At 46.5% G+C, this 22411-nt stretch overlaps 1 protein-coding gene across 3 annotated transcripts in view; it reads right to left on the reverse strand.

The window, feature by feature from the left end:
- EPHA1 (EPH receptor A1) overlaps nt 1-22411 on the reverse strand; it is a 117142-nt gene that overhangs the window by 7339 nt on the left and 87392 nt on the right. For all 3 annotated transcript variants that reach the window (XM_048504487.1, XM_048504488.1, XM_048504486.1), the window contains 9 exons: nt 19609-19764; nt 16605-16940; nt 13841-13965; nt 13201-13360; nt 4940-5036; nt 4744-4799; nt 3079-3201; nt 2798-2983; nt 552-613 (listed from right to left, as the gene is read on the reverse strand). In XM_048504487.1, the coding sequence (XP_048360444.1) occupies nt 552-613; nt 2798-2983; nt 3079-3201; nt 4744-4799; nt 4940-5036; nt 13201-13360; nt 13841-13965; nt 16605-16940; nt 19609-19764 (1301 nt within the window). The remainder of the gene's footprint in view (nt 1-551; nt 614-2797; nt 2984-3078; nt 3202-4743; nt 4800-4939; nt 5037-13200; nt 13361-13840; nt 13966-16604; nt 16941-19608; nt 19765-22411) is intronic.

The raw sequence follows: 22411 nt of genomic DNA on the forward strand, positions 1-22411 counted from the left end.
AAGCAAATCTCCTTAGCTTTTTTACAGCCAAGCCAAGACCAGCCATAAATGGTGACCCGAGAGATACTGACGTACTCCTGCTTTAGCAGTCCTAACCAAACTGCAAAACCAGGAGACTTATTCAGCTGTGGAGGGGGCTGCCATCCATGGCTGATGGGCCACAATTCATGCATTCATGATCTAAGAGATGTACTCTCCAGCCACAAACCGTGAGCCAAATGCAGTTTCCTTCCCTTTCTATTTCTCGCTTTGATGGATAAATCTGTACACGGCTGTTCTATTTCAGGCTGCAGCTGGGGGTTACATACAAAAATAATAATAATTCACTGCACAGATGAAACAGTTCCTAGGAGGAAGAGACCTAGTCTGATGCTTCCCTCAAAGATGCTAGTTTTCTAGGCAGAGGGAACAGTGTCATATGGAGGGGCGTTCAGTCATGTGATTTGCCCTCTGGCAATCTGAAGAAACACAGCCGAGAAACACATTTAAGTACATCAGTGACTAACAGTAGCTGGCAAATCCTTGCCCCAAAGACAGATGAAACCACTCACCCGTAAGAAAGCGTCCAGAGCTCCATTTTCCATGTATTCTGTGATAATCATCATGGGTTTCCCTGTTAGAGAAGAAAGAAACGTCAGAGAGGCTCCCCTTGTGTCTCCTTTGCTCCCATGCTTTTGACAGCCGTAAGGATTCCATCCGAACTGGAAATATACATTCATTCCCATTTTACGAACTTACAGAGCTGCCTGACAAGGAATCAGACCAATGGTCCATCCAGTCTGCTCTATCTATTGTACTGGGAAGGCTGGTGTATTTTCCAAGGTCAAAAGCTTGGCTCATTCTCCACTCTGAAAGCTTTTTAAACTGGACATTCCAGCCATTGAACCTGGGACCTTCTACATGCAGAGAAAGAGAGTCAGCTGGTGAGTGTTGGAACTTCTTTCAACAGCCCCATGTTTGTCAGAGATTTGCTGTTGCAAAATGAAATGGACTGGATCCAAGGTGACATTCCAAAAGATATCCCTTAACAATGCTACAATCAATGTATTGTTGAAGGCTTTCAGGACTGGAATCAACTGACTGTTGTGGGTTTTCTGCTGTGTGGTTGTGAGAGCCAGCGTGGTGTAGTGGTTAAGAGCAGGTGGACTCTAATCAGGAGAACAGGGTTTGATTTTCCACTCCTCCACATGAGCTGTGAACTCTAATCTGGTGAAATCAGATTTGCTTCCACACTCCTACATGCCAGCTGGGTGACGTTAGCCTAGTCCAGAACTCTCTCAGTCCCACCTACCTCACAAGGTGCCTGTTATGGGGAGAGGAAGGGAAAGAAGCTTGTAACCTGCCTTGAATCAGAAGAGAAAGGTGGCATATAAATCCAAAACTCACTCACTCTCTGTGGTCTGGTAGTTTTTGCCATAGATGCAGGGAAAATGTTAGTAGCAAAAACTACCAGACAACGGCCACACAGCCCAGAAAACCCACAATAATCAATGCTACAGTAGTCTGGAAGCTAAGCAAAGTCAGCCCTGGTTAGAACTTGGATGGGTCCAGGGTCACTATGTGGAGGCAGACAGCGGCAAAGCACCTCTGGTTGTTTCTCATCTTGAAAGCGTTAGGGGTTTGCTGTCAGTCGGCTACGACTTGACAGCATTTCCCCCCCACATTCAATGGTACTGCTTGGAAACCACAGTAATGACAGAAAAAGAGGAAGGCAGGTGATGGATCAACTCCATAAAGGAAGCCCCAGGCCCCAGTTCGCAAGCCTGGAGCAAGGCTGTTAACGATAGGACATTTTGAAGGTTGTTAATAGTGCCATCATGAGTCAGAAGAGGAAAAGTTGGATTTATACCCTGCTTTTCTCCACAAGAAGTATTAAAGTGGCTTACATCCTCTTCTGACTCATGATGGCATTCATTGAAAATGCTGGGGGGAAGAATTAGGACTAATAAAAGGAAACACTTCTTCACGCAACGTGTGATTGGTGTTTGGAATATGCTGCCACAGGAGGTGGTGATGGCCACTAACCTGGATAGCTTTAAAAGGGGCTTGGACAGATTTATGGAGGAGAAGTCGATCTATGGCTACCAATCTTGATCCTCTTTGATCTGAGATTGCAAATGGCTTAACAGTCCAGGTGCTCGGGAGCAACAGCCGCAGAAGGCCATTGCGTTCACATCCTGCATGTGAGCTCCCAAAGGCACCTGGTGGGCCACTGCGAGTAGCAGAATGCTGGACTAGATGGACTCTGGTCTGATCCAGCAGGCTAGTTCTTATGTTCTTATGTTCCCTTCCCTTCCCCTCCACAGAACAGACACACCTTGTGAGGTAGGTGAAGCTGAGAGGGTTCTGAGAATATTGAGACTGGCCCAAGGTCACCTTGGCTTCCTGTAGAAGAGTGGGGAATCAGACCTGGTTCTCCTGATTAGAGTCCGCTGCTCATGTGGAAGAATGGGGAAACAAACCTGGTTCTCTAAATTAGAATCCATCATTCTTAACCACTACATCCTGCTGGAAGTGACTTGACAGCACTTAGCACACACACATAATAATAAATTTAATAATAAACCATTTCTGCCCTGTTGTCACAACATCTGCAGCCTCACCCTCCCCAATGGGAGGGCTAGCCTTGGCCGCCAAGCTCTATCTCACGCCCACCAAATAAAGGGAGGACCTGCTGCCCTAAAAAGCAAGGCCCAGGCTCTTCTTCCCTCTGCAGACATTCGCAGAGACCAGTTCCTTCAATTGCTGGCTGAGGCTTTCACCTAAGCAAAAATGTCGATCTTCACTGACCACTTACGTTTTGTGACAACTCCCTCCAACCGCACTATGTTGTGGTGATTAAACTGGCCCATGATGGTCGCCTCACGCAGGAAGTTCCACCATGTCGAGTCTGAGTAACTTGACTTCAAGGTCTTGATGGCCACAACAACACGATCCTTCCCTGCTAAGCGCAGAGCTCCTCGATAGACCTCCCCAAACTCCCCTGTGGAGTATGCAAAGGGAAGTGGATAGGTAACAGGGAAACTGCTGCTGGAGGCCCTCCAAGATAGAAGGAATGAAGCCCAAAGATACCCTCACCTTCACCGATAACGGTCTCAATGTTGACGAGAGATGGATCCAACTCCTTTGTGAATTCTAAGACTCCTCGACTGGGATCCTCATAGGGTTGGAGATCTACGTAAGGTTTCAGCCAGATCTCATCTGCCAATCAAAGAATACACAACAATGACTTTTCTATAAAGGTTGCAAGGGGCAGCAAAAGATTAAAACAGATTAGCATTCCCAACATTCCAGCCTTAAACTAGTTGACTGGAAGCTGACAGAGGGAAATAAGTAGAACCAACCTGAGATATGCCTGAGATTGTAAAGAGCTCCAGGAAGATCTCTACAAATTTGGTGACAATGTGGCAGATGAAGTTTCAAGTTGGTAAAGTGTAAGGTGAATAAAAGCTGGAATAAAAGCTCCCAGCTTCAAATGTAAGCTAATGGGGTCTGAATGTGCTGAGACTGAGAGGGAAAAAATCTTGGTAAAAAAAATAAAAGTGCAAGCACTGGACCATTACTGTCCTGTGCAAGCGCTGGGCCATGAGGTGACATCACATCACAACATTTATTAGGGAGACTTTGTTTACAAGGTGGTTTGCCATTGCCTTTCCCAGTTGTGGTTTGCCATTGCCTTCCCTAGTTGTGTGCAACAAACTGAGTCCTATTTTTATCACCTCAGTAGGATGGAGGGCTGAGTTAACCTTGTTTTATCTTTCAAAATCCTCTCTAAGTTCCATATTTTTTACTCTCCAGAACTGGTGGCAGCAAATATATTAATTTTCCTGACAGGATTTTTGTCAGAAAGGGCTTGTGTGTGTGCGTGAGTGGGGAGTGCCTAGGCAAAAGGCAGCTATCAAACATCATCCCCCGCAACACACTTCCCTCCCTGTTGGGCCTCTGTCTCTCTTTGGAGAGTGGGAGGTGTTGCAGGTAATAAGGTGTCCTTGCCGATACATTCCCTTTGCCATTTTGTGGTGCTATACCAAGGGCTCTCCCAGATGCCAACTGCCATGCAAGAAATGCATCCCCAGGGCCTAGTTGAATATTTCATTCCTGAAAGCTTCCCTGCACAGAAAACACTCTAGAGGTTATACCCAAACAGCCATTTTTTAAAAGCAGGAAAAGTTTCCAGTAGTGGTGGGAGAAGGAATTCATTTTGGTACCTCATCTTCCCTCTTCCAGGGATTCAAATCGATTTGCCCATGAAAAAATGGAGCCAAAGTAGAAAACAGATGAGGTTGAGCCACCGCCGGTGGGAAAAAATAGCAGGCAGAGAAGGTTTCAACACCGTGTTCTCTCCCCACCTTCCACAATTTTTGACCACATTCACTAAAAGTGCTATTGTTCTAAAACAGGGGTCTGCAACCTGTGGCTCTCCAGATGTTCATGGACTACTAAAACATAGGTTGCTAATGTTGGGGTGGGAAATTCTTGGAGATTTGGGAATAGAACCTGGGAAGGACATGTTTTGGAGATTGGAGGGTCTACCCATAAAGTCTACCCTCCAAAGCACCCATTCCCTCCAAAGGGTCTGATCTTCATAATCTGGAGATCGGTTGTAATTCCAGGAGATCTCCAGAAGATTGTCAACCCTACTAAAATGGTTGGCAGACCACTTGGCCCACTATGTGTCATGGAGAGCTAAAGCAGTCCATCTTCTCTTCATCCCCTCTGCCTTTCCTGACCTTGAAAGCTCACCTCGGTCGTAGCAGGAGAGATCGTTGCTGGGTCTTGCTCGGTGATGATAACCACGTCTGCAAGGGGGAAAAAACATCAGGATGGAGACAGAAATTATTGGGGAGGACAGACAAACTGCTGCAGCCGTTGTTGACAAGACTCCTGAGTTAGAGCCACTCTGCTGCCACCCTCTTTGCTCGAGATCTGCTGTCCCTACCTTCGCCGACAGACGAGGAATCCCACAACCAGACCGACAGCCAGCAGGATTCCAAAGATAATGCAGACAATCACTCCTCCAGAAGGCGCCCCAGTCTCTGCAAACATTAGAAATGAACAGTTGACATCATTATGGGAATGATGCTCCCAAGCCAACATTTACCACTTCAGAGACCACCATCTTTGCACTGTGTTAAGGATTCAGAACAGCCCTATGCTGTAAAAGCCCATTTATTTAACACAGTGATCTCCAATACGAACATAATAATAGCCCTGCTGGATCAGACCAGCGATCCATCTGGCCCAGAATCCTGTCTCACAGCGACCAATCAATTCCTCTGGAGATCCAACAACAGAGTCTGAGGCCTTCTCCTTATGTTGCCGCCTGTGGTGCCTTGGGGTGCCACAGAGCCCTCACAGGGGCTTCCTGGTGTCCACTTCCTTCTTTGAGGTGCAGGGGAAAGATGTACATGGGAAGGCTTTCTCTGTGGGTGGTCCCAGACTATGGAACTGCCTCCCTGTGAAAATTCACCAGGCACCAGCCCTTTATGGGTTTCAGTATCTGGTGTACACTTCCCTATTCACCTAGGCCTTTGAGCCCCTTGATGCCCCCTCTGGAAGCTGCCCGTTTGGGGTGGGTAAGTGCGTGGGTAATGGTTTGGAAGTTTGTTTTATGGTGTTTCAATGATTGTTTTACATGATGTTTTTATTGCTGTTTTTAATTTCTTAAACCGCCCTGAGTCCTCCATATAGGGTGGGTTTATAAGCATCAAAACACATACATATAAAAATGAAAGCCAATCTCAGCTCTCCTTCCTCTCATCTGAACAAGAGGTGATTCAGAAGATCCCAGGAAGAACCTTATGTCTGCAAGGAGCTCTTATTCAGAAACAGCAACCTCCATTACAGGTGGATGCTATTAAGAGAAAATCCATCCTGAATTAATTTTCCAGCCTAATTGATTGTCTGACTCTTTGCAGGTGTTAGTCACCCTCAGGTCTGCTACTTAGCTCACACAATTCAACTGTGAATTTGGTATGTGGGGGTGGGGGGACTTGCTCCTACTCTGGAAACCTTCATGGTTGAGAAGGTAAGGGGGTTACGGTCAGTCCCCCCCCCATTTATTTATTTATTTATTCGACTTCATATACCGCCCACCCCTGAAGGGCTCTTGGCAGTGTACAATGTTAAAATAACCAAATAAAATTCCATACAAAACCAAAAATCATTAACAAAATAAAATCAATCAATCAAAATAAAATAAAAAAATATAAATAACTAATGCAGATGGTGAACAGTATTATAATCTATGGGGCTGACCTGGATGGTACAGCCATACATTACAATATACAGAATTACAATATACGATAGTACGATGTTACAGTTCTACGGGGATGGCTAGCTATAGCTAGCGAGAAGAATCCCTTATCCTGTCCTCTGATCACTGCTACTCCTGTTTGCTGCCGTTAAGAGACTCATATTATGCTCTGGAAACTCTTTGCCTTAGAAATCAAGTCCCCTGTGTTAGGATTCCGCTAAGAAAGCTGGGACCTTTAATATCTTTATGCCTTTCACTGCCACCGAACGATATGCCTTGTTCTTTGCAGTCTTTAATAAAGCTTTTTTTTGCTTTATGGTGTGTGTTACTCACAGAGTTACTGGTACCAAGCCCAGGTGAACTTGGTTATGTTACTGCATCAGGGTACATTTAGCCCTGACAGACTCTTGGCACAGATCCTCTCAATACTCTGTGGCTGATTTGAGGACAGCCATGTTTGGGGAGGGTCACGTGCAGCCCACGTGACAACTGACAACCATTTGGTGATCGGCCGCAACGTGCCTCCACACACACCAATCATCTTGTGGTGGGGCCCACTAACTATTCTGAAAAACCCCAAACCATCCACAGACTCAACAAGGTCGGGAACTTAATGCATAGTTAGGCGGTAAGCCAGTGTTCAGCCCCTTGCAAGCTCCACCACACTTACATATGCTGAATGGGATGAGCTGTCCCTATCTGAACATAATCCAATACATGAAGACCAGTAACAAGCCATCCTTGTCTCCTGTTTTGCAGATTACAGATCGAAGGTTATTAGGCCTCTGAAGGTTTGTAGTTGCTGCTTACATGTTATGCATTGTGCATTGCAGAGAGCAGGTCACAAGGCAAGGATAAAGCAAGCTCTGGATAAGCACAGTGCAGCTGCATTTTAATATACCAGCCCGACATAATGAGCAGTTACCTCGCCTGTCCTCTTTGACCACAATTTATCATCGTTCAATTAATCAATCCTCTTACATTCTGGTCCATAAGGTCAGTTGGGAAGTGCAGAAGAAAAGGTGAAGACCGCATGTGTACATCCAATGTTAGAAATGCTAAATTTGCCTGCAAATGCTATCTTTAGTGTTTAAAATAGGACGGAACTGCTTGTCTGTGGGTGGCTGGGCCAGATTCCAAAAACTCACTATCCTGAGAGCCATCTGGATCCTTTTGCAAGTACATTTTTCAATCTGGAACGTCATTCATATCATTAAAAAACAACAGAGAGACATTGTCATTGGCTTCCTGTTCCCCACCTGGGCTCCCAAATGCCCCTGTTGGACTTAATTGTTCTCCTCGAAGCCTTTAGGGACTGGGAGAACCTACCCGTAGCACACTACTCCGCCAAGCCAATATTTACACCCCAGCCTGACTCAGCTTTGAGGCCGTTCTCCAAATTGAAAAATATTTGAACTCACACACTATACATGGTAGAGAATTTGACTCTAGCAAATGGGACAGTTACCCTGTTGTGTCCTGCCATAACTATCTGAGGTAGGGAGGGCAGATCAGGAACACTGAACATTTTCACAGGTGACCAGTATACTGGTGAAACTCAAAAAGAAATAATCTTGCAGCTCTTTGAGAAGTACTCTGGAGTATGGACTGCAGTTAGAGCTGCCAACCTCCAGGTGGCACCCTAGGGATCTCCCAAAATTACAGCTGATTTCCAGACTACAGCGATCTGTTCTCTGGGGCCCCTTCCGCACATGCAGAATAAAGCACTTTCAATCCCCTTTCACAACTGTTTGCAGTGGATTTTGCTATTCTGCACAGTAAATTCCAGCTGCAAAGTGGATTGAAAGTGGATTGAAAGTGCATTATGCTGCATGTGCGGAAGGGGCCTGGGATACAATGGATGCTTTGGAGAATGGACTCTATGGCAATATACCCAGCCGATGTCCCTCCTCTCCCCAAATCTCATCACTCTCCAAGCTCTACGGCAAATCTCCAGAAATTTCCCAACCCAAAGTTGGCAACCCATGCCATTGTGTAAACCTTTTGTTCAATCCAGTTTTGTTTTAAGACCTGTGGAGCTTGCACATCTGTTCCTGTCAGCCTCCCATCTGCAGTGAAGTTCACATCTGGGCTAGCTTTTTGGCAAAGGGCATGTCTATATATCCAGATGCAATGTCGCACTTTCATAATGATTGACAGGTCATTTGCAGGAGTCACTAGCAGGGATCAGAAAGCAGTTGGGGCTTGCATTCTGATATTATGTGCAACAGTGGGCTGAATCCACAGCAGCTGCCTTTGGAACTTTTAAAAAATCAAATGCTATTTGACTTTGTCTACTTGACAAAAGGAACTGGGAATATCTTCAGATCTGTTTTGCAAAAGGAAGATTAAGGCAAAAGCTGTCCCTTTGGAGACAGAGAGCTGCTTCATATTCTAATGCAGCAACGTTGGAGTTTCCTGCATAAAGTATGAAGGGCAGTCACACATCCCTAAACCTTTGCGCACATGTATCAGCGAATTCTCAGTGGCCCATGTTTTTTCCTGACAAATGTCTAAAGGGCCGGCTCTACAGTGACGGCCAACTGTGATGGATGGCTCATGTGGCAGATCTGGAGGGGGTCCACATAGCTTGCCAATCTCCCATCCCACTTGCCTGTCTCCTTTGCAACCACCTTCACCTACCACCACTTCTGTTTCTGCCAGTAATTAATGCTACTTCCCACCAGCCTCATCAGAACAGTGAATCTAGGGTGGACAACTCTGGGTTGGAAAATTCCTGGCTATTTGCAGGTGGAGCCTGTAGAGGGCGCAGTTTGGGGAGGAGAGGGAGTTCAGCAAGGATGGGATGTCATAGAGTCTACCTGCTGAAGATGCCGTTTCCTCCCAGGGAACTGATCTTTTTGGTCTGGAGATCAGTTTTAATTCCAGCAAACCCCCAGGCCCAATTGGAGATTGGTAGCCTCAATTCCACAGGGGCTGTTGTGAGCTTTTGATCCTAGCCAGACCATGGCCACACAGTCCAGAAAACCCATAACTAAACTTTCCCCTCTCGCTAGACACAGTGTGAAACAGACTTTTCTCTGTGATACACCTCTGAAGATGTCAGCCGCAGGTCGATTCCCCACTGGCAGGTTTGACCTAAGTTCAATCTAGGTTTGACTTAGGTATTCCCCACAGCCGCTGAGTTCAACACGGTTCCGTCCCAGCTTCACTCCCTCAAACAGATGCAGGCGAAATGTTAGGAACCAGATCTACCAGACCAAGGCCACACAGCCTGGAAAACCCACCACAACCATAACAGACAGTTGTTTCTAGCCATGAAAGCCCCTGACAAGTTCAAATGGAAGAATTTTGGAGGGTGGAAAGTCCTCTGGAGGACCGGTGGCAGCCATAACTCCAGCAAGAAGCCAATCAACAGTGAATGGTTAGAAAAACCGAAATGCAGGGTGTGTGTTCCTGGGAAAGGAAATCCTGACGGCCTGCTTCCGTGCTGAAAAGCAGCACTGGAAGCAATGTTTTAAACTCTTTTTAATAAGAACGCAGAAGTATTTAAAACAACGACGAGAACTATATAAGATTTTTACCAAAGCAGGAGGGAAAGCTGATGACCAAATATGCTTAGGAATTCAATACACGAGCAAGTTCCTCATGCTGAGAGTCCACTAGTCTAGCAAGGTCAGCATAATCTACAATGAATAGCAGTTAACCTCCAGGATCTCAAGTAGAATCTTTTAAACCACCTGTTACCTGATCCTTTTAACTGGAGATGCAGGGATTGAACCTGAAACCTCTGCATGCAAAACAGAAGCTCCTCCAGCAACCCACTGTCTTTCCTCCTATGCCTCTCAGTGGCTCTTTCCACAGAGACACTTTAAAACATTTTGAGGCAGGAAATAAAATGCTTCCTCTCTGGAGTTCTGCATAGTTTCCCCCCAAAATGTTTTATTTGCAGCCTCAAAACATTTTAAATGAATCCCCTTTCAAAACGATTTTCTGGCTGAAAAGATTTTAAAACAGCTTCATTTGCCTGTGCAGTCCCTCTAAGACATTTCCCATGCCTCTCTGCGTTCCCTGCACTTTCTCAGTGGCGCCATTTTGTCATCTCACTCCTTGCCCCTCGCCTGTTCCTGGAACTTTTGAGTAGACTTTGTTCAGTTTTGGAGGGGCTAATTTTTGAAGGAGGAAGTATAGAGAAGGTGCAGAGAATTGCAGCACCTTTCCGTGAAGCACTGAAGCAGCAATTTCACATGACGAACTCGAAATAAAAAGGCAAAAATCACAAAATGGCAGCCAGGAATCGTTTGGAGGCGGTGAGTGTGGACATAAATCATTGTAAAAGGAAAGGGGGTTTGGAAATGTTATAGAAACATTTCATGGGGTTTGTGTGGAAAGGGCCAGTCTCTATTACAATTTCTTCTTCTGAACCTGACGTTCTCTAAGCAAACCATTAAAACTGTATTGTTGTTGCTAGGGGTTTATATGAATCTGAACGCCCCAGCAGTTTGTCAGATGATTCAGAAATTCCTTTATTCAATAGATGATTCAATAAATATTACTGGGGAAGTTGTGGTATAATCATTTAGCTCCTGCTGTGGAAACAGTCATGCTTGTGTATCAGGCTGTGTATGTGCATTTATCATTAATATTCAGAAAGGAAGGAACCGGTGCAGAAAGTGGATTTGAAGGCTTTTAACTTAGAATATTACAAATGTCCCAAAGCAAGGAAATGAAACATTCAATGATCTTTTACCCTCAGTTGCTTTATCTCAGCTTGGGCACATGGGGGCTCGCTGAAGTGAGCCATATAAATAATTCTTTTGCTGGATAGCCTGTTCCAGGTCCACAGATAATTAAATAAAATAATCGTTGCAAAACACTTCCATGGCACCAATCCTGCAGAAAACTCTTTTTATTGAAGCTCGAATTTTGCTAACTTGCTATTCGGCAGAGGGGAAAAAAAGATGGTCCTTACCCCAAACTTGGAAGAACCAAAGGAAAGGATTTCAGAATCTGAAACAGGGCTCAACAAGTGTAGGTCTGGGGAGGGGAATCATTCACCTGTGTGTGCAGTTCCCTAACCAAGCAGAGAAATTTATACAAGAAGCCAATTGCCTTGTATATATGACATGACCCTAACATGGTCAGAACACAGTTGTTTGGGGTTTTTTGTCCCACAAAAAATTTTTTTTGGGGGGAGGGCTTTTTGCAATCATGGTCTGAATTGTTTGATGTGATTTATGCTTTTCAAAACTTTGAATTGGAGGAGGAGGAGGAGGAGGAGGAGGAGGAGGAGGAGGAGGAGGAGGAGGAGGAGGAAGAAGAAGAAGAAGAAGAAGAAGAAGAAGAAGAAGAAGAAGAAGAAGAAGAAGAAGAAGAAGAAGAAGAAGAAGAAGAAGAAGAAGAAGAAGAAGAAGAAGAAGAAGAAGAAGAAGAAGAAGAAGAAGAAGAAGAAGAAAAGAAGAGGAGGAGGAGAAGGAAGAGGAGGAGGAGGAGGAGGAGTTTGGATTGAGTAGGAGACTCAAAGGGGCTTACAATCTCCTTGCCCTTCCCCCCTCACAACAAACACCCTGTAAGGTAGGTGGGGCTGAGAGAGCTCCGAAAAGCTGTGACTAGCCCAACGTTACCCAGCTGGCGTGTGTGGGAGTGCACAGGCTAATCTGAATTCCCCAGATAAGCCTTCACAGCTCAAGCGGCAGAGCAGGGAATCAAACCCAGTTCCTCCAGATTAGAATGCACCTGCTCTTAACCACTACGCCACTGCTGCTCCACAATGGCAATTAGTGTGCCATTGTCTTAAAAATGATTTTTCAAGGCCCAGTACAAATAAAGACATGACATTAACAATACACTAATATATCTTCTTTCTCACCCTGAATAGCACTTATGAGGAGGAAGCTCTGTCATTCTTTTTTTGTGAGCTTCTTCTTCTTTAAAATAAAAGGCAGTCTAGGGCAGTGGTGGCGAACCTATGGCACTCCAGATGTTTGTGGACTACAATTCCCATCAGCCCCTGCCAGCATGGCCAATTGGAATTGGATGGCAGGGGCTGATGGGAATTGTAGTCCACGAACATCTGGAGTGTCATAGGTTCGCCACCACGGGTCTAGGGTGATTTCCTCACTGGCGATTAATCCTGGGATAGTCACCCAAAATATCCAGGTTCCCTCGAGATCGCCTCACAGCCGAACCATGGAACACTGATCAGTCCCATTTCTGGCGCTCCTCCCACCCACCCACCCATCACGGGATTTTCCTGGGTCTGCTTGTATATGGACCTTTTTGAAAAAAACAATCTAATGGGAGCTAATAGGAGATGGGGCTACACATTTGAGAGTCCATAACTTTGGCCCCCATGAACCAAACTTGACCAAACTCGGGAGGGGGGGGGATCATCATGAGAGTCTCCTACTGATGCCATCCAGGTTTTGTGAAGTTTGGTCCAGGGAGTCCAAAGCTAAGAACACCGGCAAATTGGAGCCCATCGCTTTGAAGGAGCCCTACCACCTCATCATTGGAAAATGTCACCATCTGAATCCACACTCAGGGAGTTCCTGTGGAAGGAGGATATTCAGAGAAGTTACTTCTTTGACCAAGTCCATTAACAAGGATCTAGAACTCAATGGGCTGTAGATTCAGGACAGACCAAAGGAAGTACTTTGTTATATCAGTCATCAAAATGTGGAATTCACTGCCAGAGGATGTAGTGATGGCCACAGGCACAGACTACTTTAAAAGGAGAACAGGTCTAGCAGTGCCTACCAATCATGGTGACTAAAGGAAACCTCCAGTAAACCTCTGAATACCTGTGCTGTGGGCAACATCAGGGGAAGACCTTTTCTTGGCCTCTTAGTTCTGTTTGTTGGTTGCTGTGAGGAACAGGATGCTGGATTAGATGGACAACTGCTCTGATTCAGCAGGGCTCTTTTTACATTTTCATGTTCTTAATTCCTCCTCAACTCATGAATGAAACATCAAGACCTTACCTTGAGGCAGGGTACGGAATTCCTGTTCCTGTGAAAACGGTCCATTTCCGAAGGAGGTGACGGAGCGCACCCGTAAAACATAGGCTGTATCGGGCTGCAGATTTACCAAGGTCACTTTGGGTTCCTGGAGGTGGTGGACAGTGTAGTGTTTCTCTTCTCCCTGTGGTGAGCAAAACAACAACAAATCGTTGCTTTACAGCAGTGATCCTTGGCTTGGTGCCCAACCATATTTTCTGGTTTTTGCATGTTTCCTCCTCAAAACACTTCTTCCCAAAAGCAATGAGCCAGACTTGGCTCTTCATCAGACTGGAATAGAAAGTACTTTGGGGAACGCAGAGGCGTTTTTGGCCTGGCTGTTTTCGGCCTAAAGGGAACAGGCTGCACTGTTTATTGAAGGTAGGGGGTGTGTGGGAAGGGGCGCCGCGGGGGTGGGGGGGAGGGCGAAGGAGCGATTTTCTGGGGGATCCCAGGTGCACGCCTGGTGCAACACGCACTCCCTGGCCCCCTGCTATCTATGCCTCTGGGAGGACCCCAGAAGGCATCACCTTTGGACCTGCAGGGAGCCTGTATTCAGAAACAGTTGCCTCCATCTTTGGACAATGCTTTTCTTGGAACCTCCCAATATTTGGTAACTTCTTACCTTCTCGAAATACATGACCTCGAAGCTCACAGCATTCTGGCTGCGAACACGTGGCGCTTGCCAAGTCACAGAGAGGCTGCTATCATTCCGCTTCACCATACTGAGGTAGGACACCATGATAGGAGCTGTGTGCAAAGGAACGGGAGAAGGTCAAAGCACAACCTCCCCTGGGCAGCAAGCTGGTATTCCTTTTAGACCCCCCGTCCCTGCCAGTGCATGCCCTTGGCAAGAGCTCTGGGATTTCACAGCTTTTCTGCCTCTGGCTTGGTCAAATCTCTTCTAGCGGCGACATGTTTTTAATTAGCGCACCAGCACAACCCCTGTCTAGGCTATGGATCTCTGGCATGCAAACTAAGTACGTGCAGTTGCTTTGCATGGATAACAACCCAGCTGAGATGATGAAAAAGTGCAAAGTTTTGCCGGCGACTCTTTTTGCCTAGCAGACATTATGTTTTTGACCAAGGCTGGACATGCTACTAACAGCAGCAAAGACAGTCAGATCTGACCATGGGACAAAATTCATCAGGCTCCACTAGATACCCTTTTGCGACATCCCCTTTCATGATCCCGCTACTACATACCCTTTGGCAACCTTCTAATTTTTGAGATGGTCTCTGGGATGCAGAAGTGTCATCCAGGCCAGAGATACATCATTTTAATGCCCTTGATGTCAGTGGGATTAGAAGAGTACACTTCTGCTTCAGACGGAGGTGGGTGGTGGTGGGATTTTCTACCGTAGAGTCATGTTGTAAATGAATAAACAAACTTCCCAAATCTCACCCAGGGTGATCAGTGTGTTAACTAATATGAGGAAAATAGTGCCTTTTAGAGTCACTGCTAGTTCTGTTTACAGAATATTGGAATAATAGGTAACATGTGAATATTGTACGTAGGCGATCTTACTGATTTTGTTGTTAATTGCCTCAAACATTTTTCTGAAAAGGTAGCTACAAATGCTTTAAATGAAAAAGAAATGTATTGTGAAGGCTTTCAAGGCCAGAATCAACTGGCTGTTGTGCGTTTTCCAGGCTATGTGGCCACTGTCTAATAGTTTTTGCTCCTAATGTTTCGCCTGTATCTATGGCTGATGTGAGTGAAACGTTAGGAGCAAAAACTACCAGACCGTGGCCACACAGCCTGGAAAACCCACAACAGGCAGAAAAAAACACGTTCAGCCATTTAGAAGCTTCTGGTTGATTTGTTTTACGTTTACTCTTTGAGCAGATGTGCAATTGCTCCTAATATTAAAATACAATATTTATGGAAAATGTCATCTAGCTAGGTATGAATGTCACTGGTAGGGGCGGGGCACAGGATAGTCATAGTCTAACCTCTCCCTGCAGGGTTGCTGTAAGGATAAATAAGCAAAACTCCACATCCGGAGCCCGGAAAAGCAAGGCAGTCATGTGCTGAAGCCTGGAAATTCTTGTTTCTGAGGCATAGGGCTTCCTGTTCCCACGAGGAGGAAAGAGGTGGGGCAGGTAAATCCAGGTCATGAGAAGAAGGAATTGCAGGTAGGGAAGGGCCCCTTTCCACACAACCCACCATCAGAAGCTCAGAGGTGGAATCCCACAGACTTCAGATGAGATGCCTGCTGGAAAACTATTCAAAGGTTCCCCAGTTCCAAGTTCAAAAGTGCCCTTATATAGTCTAGGCATTTACTGAAGATGGGTTTGTTTTGTAAAGAAAATGACTTTTTTCATGCCAGATCCTACCTGAGATCAGTCATGCTTAAGCTGCTTAAACTATACTTAAACGCAAGCACAGACAGCTTTCATAGGATATTAGCCAGATTCATGGTCTATCTGTGGCCACTGATAGACCATGGCTACACAAACCAATCAAAGAAGCAATGTCTGCAACTTAAAAAAAAGAACAAATGAGATATCAAAAGATTATGTTGTGAGATCTTGGGAGCTATTTTTGGTTGTTAGACAACCTCAAGCAACATGGCTATGGCTTTTGTGCCTCAACATCAGCCAAAGTTAGGAAGAAGAAAGTTTGGCAGGTGGGAAGGAGATAGAAGAAGCACGGTAAAGAGAGGCGCTGACAGGGTTTGCTAGTGGGAGGAGAAAAAGATACAGTGTGGGGAGGGGACAAATGAAATCCCACCCTGTAAGTTCTTGTGAGTATCAAATTTAATAATAATAATTTTGTCCCAACAAGTTGCAACTGACTCATGGCAACCCCATCAAGTTCCACCTTGTGCATTTTTAAGGCAAGAGATGAGTGAGGTGGTTTGCCATTTCTCTGCTCAGTATATCCAGTCTTCCTTAGTGGTCTCCCACCAAATACAGAGCGCGACCAACCCTACTTAGCTGTAAGGCTCTGACATATCCGACTAGGCCAGGCTATTAGTCTCCCATTTGTTATCTCACAAATCCTTTTCATCACCTTCATACAAAAGGTTGGCTCCAACATTCCCTGTAAACTGTGCGGGGCCATGCAGTCACAATACTGGCGCCACGCAGTTAAGGAGCCGCCCAGCAGAGGGAACTCTCCTAGGTGGCTCAGTTCCACACAGCATCTGAGAAGTTCTGTGCAGCACTATTGGTTGGCTCTATTATCCCCATCTTGGGCAGGGGTGATCTGAGGCTCTTCCTTACAGCCACCTAGCAAAGTTATATTGGAGGCTCGCACTGTTACCATGTTTCACTAGCCTCACTCAAATCCCCACCCTGATGACTGCATGCTCAATACACATGAACACATGCAGATACACAAAGCAAAGAAGTCCTTCCCCTTGCTCATCCCAGTGACTCACCTGAAGGCCCCACTGAGACCTGGATGGCAGAACTGGCACTGCTGTGTGAGGTGGGGCTGAGAGCTGACACCCCATTATGAGCTCGTACGGTGAAGCTGTAATTGTTGTAAGCCTCCAGGCCATCCACAACCACAGACGGACTGGTCAGGCCTGATGCGCTGGGGGAAAAAGCCACGCTGGTCTCGCAAGGCTCACACAACAGAAGCCTGCAGTTCTCGCAAGTGACGCTGTAGGAGAGATCCTTGCGGCCGCCGTGGTCGATGGGTGGCTTCCAGGCAAGGGAAAGCTGACTCCCCGAAAAGGTGGAGCTGAGATTGCGTGGAGCAGAAGGGGGGCCTGCAAAAACAAAGGAGGGGGGGCATTAAAGTGATGTCCTGCAAAGGAACTCTTAGATCTTCCCATGCATACATTAAAGCAGAGGCCTTTAAGCATGGCATCATTTTTGGGGAAACCTGGAAATGATGTCATGCCTCTCTAGGGACTGCTGGAAATACTATCGTTTTCCTCAGAAGTGATGTCACACCATTGTCCTAACAACCACTTTTTTTAATCTGCTGCTACTCGGAGTGGGGGAAGGAAAGAAGAGCCAGGAGAGGGGATCTTCTGCCCGCACTGGGGGACCACCAACCCTGGCCCCTGGATATTCTACAGAGTGCTATCTTCTGGTTGCAAGTCCATATACAGCTGTCTTTTTTTTTGGGGGGGGGGGGAGGTCTTTTTGGAAGCACCTGCTGCTATTGTGGCTTGTGTAAAAAGTAAGGGGGAAAACAGTTCCTGTCTCTCTTTGCCAGTACACAGAGGAGGAACGAGACACAAGGCAGGGTAATCTGTTGGCGGAGAACATGCCTTTATAGCTAAGGACTCAATTATGGTGTCCATGGGCACCAAAGCACCTGCTGACATCTTTTTGGACACTTGCCAAGTATTTTAGAAGGTGGGTGGGGCCAGGCAGGCCTTTTGCCCAGCACAGCTTCTGATGGAGCACTGGAGATTTGACTGGCTCTGCAGATTTTTTTAAATATGTGCTTTGGCAACAGCTGCCACCATGGCACAAGAATCTTCACTGTGTGACAGAAGGCAAGAGATGGCAGCCATTTTTGATAACTCCACCCCCTGTGGCAGCCATTTTGTGGTTGCATCCACCATGTTGTATCAGAATTCCAAATGTGTCTCCAGGTTCAAAAAGTTTGGGAACCCTGCTTTGAATCACAAGCAGGTCCAAAGACTCTGGCTCCACCTCGTCCTTTCAGAGGACTGTGATGTCATGTGACCTTCTCATGTGTGTGTGCAACTCACAGAGTCCTGGTCTATTGCCTAGGACTTACCAATCTCCAGAAGAGAGCTGAAGTTTGCCTGAAATTGAAACTGATTCCCAGACCCCCAGGAGGAATTGGTAGCTTTCGCAGTCATATGCCATGGCAATACAGTCCCTCTAAGCCCCCTCCCCTCAGACTGCACACTCCTGGATCTTCAGGAATTTTCCAAGCTTGAGTTGGCAACTCCACCAGGACCATGTGGCATAAAGGATAGATCCTGGGTTTAGAAAAGTGGGCAACCCCTGTCTTAAAACCAGGGGTCACAGCATCCAGGGCAAGCACGGGTCAGACTTGAACTGAATGCAGTATAAAGCTGAACCCAGCCAGCCTGAGCCTGTAATTCAAGGTTAGCCTCCACTTGGCTGGTCTAGCTTCAAAATGCAGGCTTCAAGGCGGAGCCTGCAGTTTAAAGCTAGAGCTGGCGAACCCCAGCCTTGAACTGTCCACCCGCCTCCTCCAAACTTCACATGGAGTTCAGGGGTTGGGGTGCAGTTTGAGTGTGGGGCAGGGCTCCTGGGGTGGGCGCTCTGGGCTGCCTGGTGCCTCCCCCCTCAAGCAGTATGAGTACACAAGCCCTGGCTAATCCCATCCTAGATACAGCAGTGTTTAAAACACATTTAATTGCTGTTGGGAGTCTGTCATTTCTCATTAATCCTGGACCTCAATCAGTTCCTCCCTCCCTGCTCCTGTGCCCAGCTCTGTTACTGCGCATCACTCACAAGTGGTGCATACACAGAGTTGCTCCAACGCCCAGACCTAGAACAATTCTTAGCTACTAAAATGTGTGGCAGTGCACTGGAGGACATAAGGAATTCAGATCACTGGATCAACAGGTGTTGGACTTTTTCTACATGCCCTCCCTCAAAGGAGTTCAAGGCAGCATTTTTTTTATAAGCACTTATTTACTCATTCATTACTTATTCATAATTTATTCATTCATTCTCTGTTCTTCTCCAGAAGGGAGCCCAACACAGGTTAACACTGTTCTCTCCTTACTATATCTTCACAACAATGACCTTGAAATAGTGTTGCCAACTTCTGGGGAGTGACTGGAGATCTCTTGCTATTACAACTGATCTCCAGGTGACAGAAATCAGCTCACCTGATAGAAAATGGCCACTGTGGAAGGTGGACTCTTTGGCACCATGCACCACTGAAGTCCTTTCCCTTCCTAAACCCTGGCCTCCCCAGGCTTCACCCCCAAAAGTCCCAGTTAACCCTACCTTGCAAGGTATGTCAGACTGGCCAAACACCATCTCACAAGCTTCTATGGCAGAACAGGGATCTAAACCTGGGTTTCCCAGACCCCAACACCACCATCCACTCTAACCACTAACCACAAGTGTGAATTAGCCAATCTTTCCAATTGTACTTCAAAGTCATGCAAGGGAGGGGAGGGAAGGGGGCCCGGCATCTGGACATGGCCCACACATCCTAGCGGAGGGAGTGGGAGGGGAAGGAGTGGGAGGGTGGCATGCATGGGAAGGGGAGGGGAGGGAGGGGTGGCATGCAAGGGAGGAAAGGGGGCCCGGCATCTGGACATGGCCCATTCACCCTAGCAGAGGGAGGGAAGGGAGGGGTGGCATGCAAGGGAAGGGGAGGGAAGGGGAAGGGGAAAGATTGGTGATTCACACTTCCTAGCAGTTGTTCACTTTTCCTGGATACCCTTTCTCCCACCCAGCACTTACGTGTGCAAGCTGCAGTTTGGTCCTCATCGGGCGCCCGAAAGTAGTCTTTGAGGCAAGGGCAGGACGTGGCCCCAGGAGAACCGGAGGAGCTGCTGGGGGGGCACTTGAGGCACTGATCCATCTCCGTCGAGTGACGATAGAATCCTGGCTGGCAAGCTGTGGAAAGGTTTGCAAAAGAGACCGTGAGCTCGTAATACTGCCACAGCAGAGTCACGTAACTGATGGAAGTCATGCCTCTCTAGACTTGCAGCCACTGCATCACTTGGTCTTATCTTTTCCATGGTGATATAAATCTACAAATAAAGCACATGCTGAAAACAAAAACTGCAAAGCAGGGTTGCCGAGGCCAAGTTCAGACCTCCAGGAATTACAGTGGATTTCCAGACAAAACAGATCAGCTTTCCTGGGGGAAGGGATCCCCGCCTCCAGGTGGAACCTGGGGATCCTCCAGAATTACAGCTCGTCTCTAGCTTTCTCCCCAGAGAAAATGGATGCTCTTGGAAAGTGGGCTCTATGGCACTGTACCCCACTGAGGTCCCCGATTTCCCCAGGCTCCATCCCCAAATATCTAGGAGGTTCCCAACTTGGATCTGGCACCCACTGGTGGCTAAGGGATACCTGGCAACCCTATCTGGAGGAAAATGCCGCTTTGCAGCATGGGTCCATGGAATTACGTCCGCTGGTACCTCTCCTCTCCACCACCCAGCCTCCCCAAGCTTCACCCCCAAATCACCAGGAATTTTCCAACCCAGAGCTGGAAACCCTATTGCTAAGAGGCATTTTGGGTAAATGCCTGTGTCCATTCTGTTTTGCTCCTGGGAGTCAGCCCTAGTTTATAAACATTTTAGTGTACAGAAGGTTTTGGAATCTGACGGTCTGCTCTACAGCAGGGGTGTCAATCTGATTTGTTACGAGGGCTGGATATGACATATATGTGACTTGACTGGGCTGGGTTCCAGGGGAAGGGGGTTGGCTGTCTACGCTGCCCCCAGAATGTTATGGGGGGGGGGTCTGAACTGGCAAGATCACAGCAGTGTGGAGTGACTGCCTTGAGTGGGTTTATGAGGCCCGTGAGCCAGCTGAGGTAACCCCCCCTTGCTCCCAGGCTCGGCAGTCAAGATAAGGAGCAAGTGTGTGTGTGTGTGTGTGTGTGTGTGTGTGTGTGTGTGTGTGTGTGTGTGTGTGTGTGTGTGTGTGTGTGTGTGTGTGTGTGTGTGTGTGTGTGTGTGTGTGTGTGTGAGTCAACTGGCAAGCAGGCCTCATAAGCCCCCTCAAGGGATTTGGTCCCTGGGCTGCATGTTTGACACCCCTGCTCTAGACAGGCAGTACAGGGGAAAATATTTGGTTAGTGAGGCGACTTTTAATATGACATGAGAGAGGAAGCTTTGAATTTTTCTTCTTTTTCTGGGCAGAGCCTCCTTGTGAATCTCATGGTAAAGGGTTCAATATTATGGACAGAACTACAATTTTGTAAAAAAAATGCAAGGGGGAGGGGAGGATTCAGTTCCCTGCATAACTCATTGCCCTCACACAACCAGAATAAACCATGCAAAATAATAAATACAGCATAAATTATGCAAATGCAACTGCAGCGAAGTTATTTGTTTTCAAACATTTTAATATCCCCTACCTACCTGATCAGCGTCCTCTAGGTGGCATAAAGAAAAAATATTAAAACATTAAAAATGACACTTTAAAATGATAAAGTAATTCAATCACCCAACATAACACTAGAACAAAGAAGGATGGCCACTAATTGTTATTGGGAGTATGGCAAATGGAAAGAAAAAATTTCACCCAGTGGTGAAAGAAACTGATAGAAGGGGTAGACAAATCTCTGTGAGGAGGAAATTTCACAATCTAGAACAGGGAATAACTTTTTCCCACCAACAGCGCCTCCGTTTTGTCAGAATTAAACTTCAGCAAATTATGCAAAATAATAGTAATTGCAGCATGCAAAGAAAGACAGGGACTGTTACACAAGGGTCATAGACCATTACACAAGGGTCATTCAGATTTACACAAGGGCTCCCAAATTTTGATGCAAACCTCTGAAATAGTAGCCACTACCAGCATTTTTTCTCTACATAGTCTGCTTTCATCAAAGTAGAGAGTGCCTTTCTGAGGATAGAGTTATGTGAAACTCCCCCCCCCCCCCCAGTCTCTCTGAGCATGACGTTGTTTCAATCTCCCTCTGTTTGGACAGTTTTTCATCAGTTTCCAACAGGAGGAGGAGGAGGAGGAGGAGGAGGAGAAGAGGAAGAATAAGAATAAAAAGAATAATTTGGATTTACATCCTGCTTTTCTCAACCACGATGATAATGTTATCCATTCAGTCGTTCTCGACCCTTGGCGACCCGATATGCAAGCTCTTTCTGCATTTTTCGATTAAGCACTGCTTCCTTCAGCTGGTTGATGCTCATGCCTGTATCAGCTTTTATGGTATCCAGCCATCGTATTCTCAACCATAAGGCGTTTTAAAGTGGCTTACAAACTCCGTTCCCTTCCTCTCCCCACAACAGGGAGGTTGGTTGGCATAAGAGAGTTCTGAGAGAACTGTGACCAGCCCAAGGTGACCCAGCAGGCTTCATGTGGAGTAGCGAGGAAACAAACACAATTCTCCAGATTAGAGTCCACTGTTCTTCACCACTACACCATGCTGGCTCTCCATAAAAAAGTATTTGAATTGTTAAAAATCCAAAAATAATAGGTATCAAACAAGCAATTCAGAAAGGAAAATTATTTCAATTTCTCTGTAGTAGCATGAATTGCAAGACTATGGCCTGGATTTGACAGGCTGGGA

Source organism: Sphaerodactylus townsendi, linkage group LG07 (assembly GCF_021028975.2).
Source record: "Sphaerodactylus townsendi isolate TG3544 linkage group LG07, MPM_Stown_v2.3, whole genome shotgun sequence".
NCBI classification, from domain to species: Eukaryota; Metazoa; Chordata; class Lepidosauria; order Squamata; family Sphaerodactylidae; genus Sphaerodactylus; species Sphaerodactylus townsendi.